The sequence below is a fragment of the Syngnathus acus genome, chromosome 5, assembly GCF_901709675.1.
Source record: "Syngnathus acus chromosome 5, fSynAcu1.2, whole genome shotgun sequence".
In the NCBI taxonomy this organism is placed as follows: Eukaryota; Metazoa; Chordata; class Actinopteri; order Syngnathiformes; family Syngnathidae; genus Syngnathus; species Syngnathus acus.
The window spans coordinates 14,106,535-14,108,840 of NC_051091.1; the positions used below are offsets into that span (position 1 = coordinate 14,106,535).

A 2,306-nucleotide genomic window follows, 5' to 3' on the forward strand; every position below is an offset into this window, starting at 1 on the left:
TATGGCGTGGGGTGGCGGAGGGAGAGTCAGTGTGGTGTGGTTTTGACCAGAGAGGACATTATGTCATCAACGAGTGACTTTTTGCGTGCCAGAGGATTGCCGGAGGACATCATTTCACACTTGGAGGAGCAGGGGGTGAGTAAATAAAGCATTGTGTTCATTTTGGTGACTGTTGCGTATATAACTGGCTCCGTGTAGCATGTAGCTCCGTTGCTAATTGATAGCTCTTGACGGGACGCGTCGCATTTACACGTAAAGAAGCATTATGCGTATTTTTGTTCATTCAGTAGTCAGTTTCATTAAACCGATGACGTAATGCACGATTATAAATATATATATACACGTCACGGCAACGTCACAAAGCGTCGGTAAAACACCGCGACTCGCGGCATAAACTATGTCTTGCTGATTGTGACCGGCTGCAATATCATTGCACCTTAAATTTAACTCAATACACTGATCACACTGTTGTTTAAGAGTGGTGATTCTACGTGCCACAATTCAAGGTTACATCATTTGAAGTATAATCATGCACACACGCACGTCGTCTTTATTTACTCACTGGATGAGACTTGTTTAGTGATGTTACACCTGACATCGTACCAGGAGTATTAGTATTAAAAACAACTTTATACAATAAGCATACTGTCATAAAGTCATGTTTTCAAAATGCCCACTGTTGTGTTTGACAAATTGTAATTGTTTTTACTTTGTTGTGCAGATAAAGTGACTGATGGAGGGTGCAACTCAACCAGTGCCTGAAAAGCTGGATTTGGATGACTTAATCAAGCTATGCTTTAGATTTGCATTCAGCAACAAGGAAATACTTGCAGTTTTAGCACATAATGCTCAGACTATTATAAGTATTCGGACTCTGAAGAGAACTTGTAAAAGACTCGGTCTGTTCCGAAGAAAGAATCAGTCGGACCTGGGAGATGTGTTGGCTTTTGTCCAGCATGAAATCCTGACTTGTGGCCAGATGCAAGGTTATCGCTGGCTTCATCTACGTGCGATTCAAAAAGGATTTGTTGTCTCACAAGATACAATAAGACAAATTATAAAATTGGTTGACCCAGTCGGCGTGGAATTAAGAAGAGCACGACGCCTTAGAAGACGCCAGTACAGCTGCAGAGGCCCAAATGCTCTTTGGCACATGGATGGCTATGATAAATTAAAACCGTATGGGATTTGCATCCATGGTTGTATTGATGGGTTTAGCCGGTATGTGTTATGGGCAGAGGCCTATACCACAAACAATGATCCCAAGGTGATTGCAAGTTATTTTATCAAAACAGTTTCGCGCATTGGTGGATGTCCAGAGAGGATCCGTGCAGACAGGGGCACAGAAAATGGTTGTGTTGAACAGATGCAAGTGTGTTTGCGACAAAACCACTCTGACAATTTTGCTGGGGAGAAAAGTTTTCTTTACGGGAGAAGTACTGCCAATCAGCGCATTGAAGGGTGGTGGTCCATCCTTCGCAAACAGAGCGCACAGTTCTGGATTAATTTATTTCAAACTCTTCAGGAGGATGGTCACTACACAGGAGATTTTCTGGATAAAAGTCTTATCCAGTTCTGCTTTCTTAATCTTGTGCAGGTAAAATATTTTGTCTCTCCCATCATGTTTTTGAAGTTGAAATGAATAAATTGAGTAGTAAAAAATAACAATGTACTTAAATACTTAACTATGCTGCTCTTGTGCAGGATGAGCTGGATGAAGTTGTGAACACATGGAGCTCACACAAAATAAGACCAAGGTTGAACGGTGATACAGCTTCAGGCCGGCCAGTCGTCATGTATTCATTCCCTGCCATGCACAGTGCCGAGGATCGACTGAAACCCACTGGAATGCAAGATATCACTGCGTGTATGGAAGAGTGCACTCCAAAATGCCAGTTTCCTTGCGATGAAACTGTATTTGAACTGTGTTGTCTGCTAATGGAGGAAAATGAATGGCACGCTCCATCAGATCCATTGCATGCAAGTGACTTGTATCTTATGTTGAGAGAGGAATTACTGAAGATTGTTTGACAAGCGTATTGATGTAATACATATAAACTCCTCAGAAAATAATTTAATCAGTAGTCTGTATACTCAGTTACTATGTTTTTTTAGTCTTACAATGCCTTCTTGACCTTTAAATATTCCTTAATGACCCAAATTCTCCAGAATAATTCATTGCAAAATTGAATTTTTTTTAACTATGCTTACCTGATCTATGGTTATTCTTTTCCATTTGTGACTAACAAAAACAAAGATGTTACATTTTGCTTGAAATGTCCTGAACTTGACTGCTTAAATATGTA

The 2,306-nt window shown here is 40.5% G+C and overlaps 1 protein-coding gene across 1 annotated transcript; it reads left to right on the forward strand.

Moving 5' to 3' along the window:
* The first annotated feature begins 384 nt into the window (after positions 1 to 384).
* LOC119123438 lies at positions 385 to 2,048 on the forward strand. Its single transcript, XM_037252581.1, has 2 exons — positions 385 to 1,597; positions 1,705 to 2,048. The coding sequence occupies exons 1-2, from the start codon at positions 734 to 736 to the stop codon at positions 2,029 to 2,031; spliced, it is 1,191 nt and encodes a 396-aa protein (XP_037108476.1). The 5' UTR covers positions 385 to 733; the 3' UTR covers positions 2,032 to 2,048.
* The last annotated feature ends 258 nt before the right edge of the window (positions 2,049 to 2,306 follow it).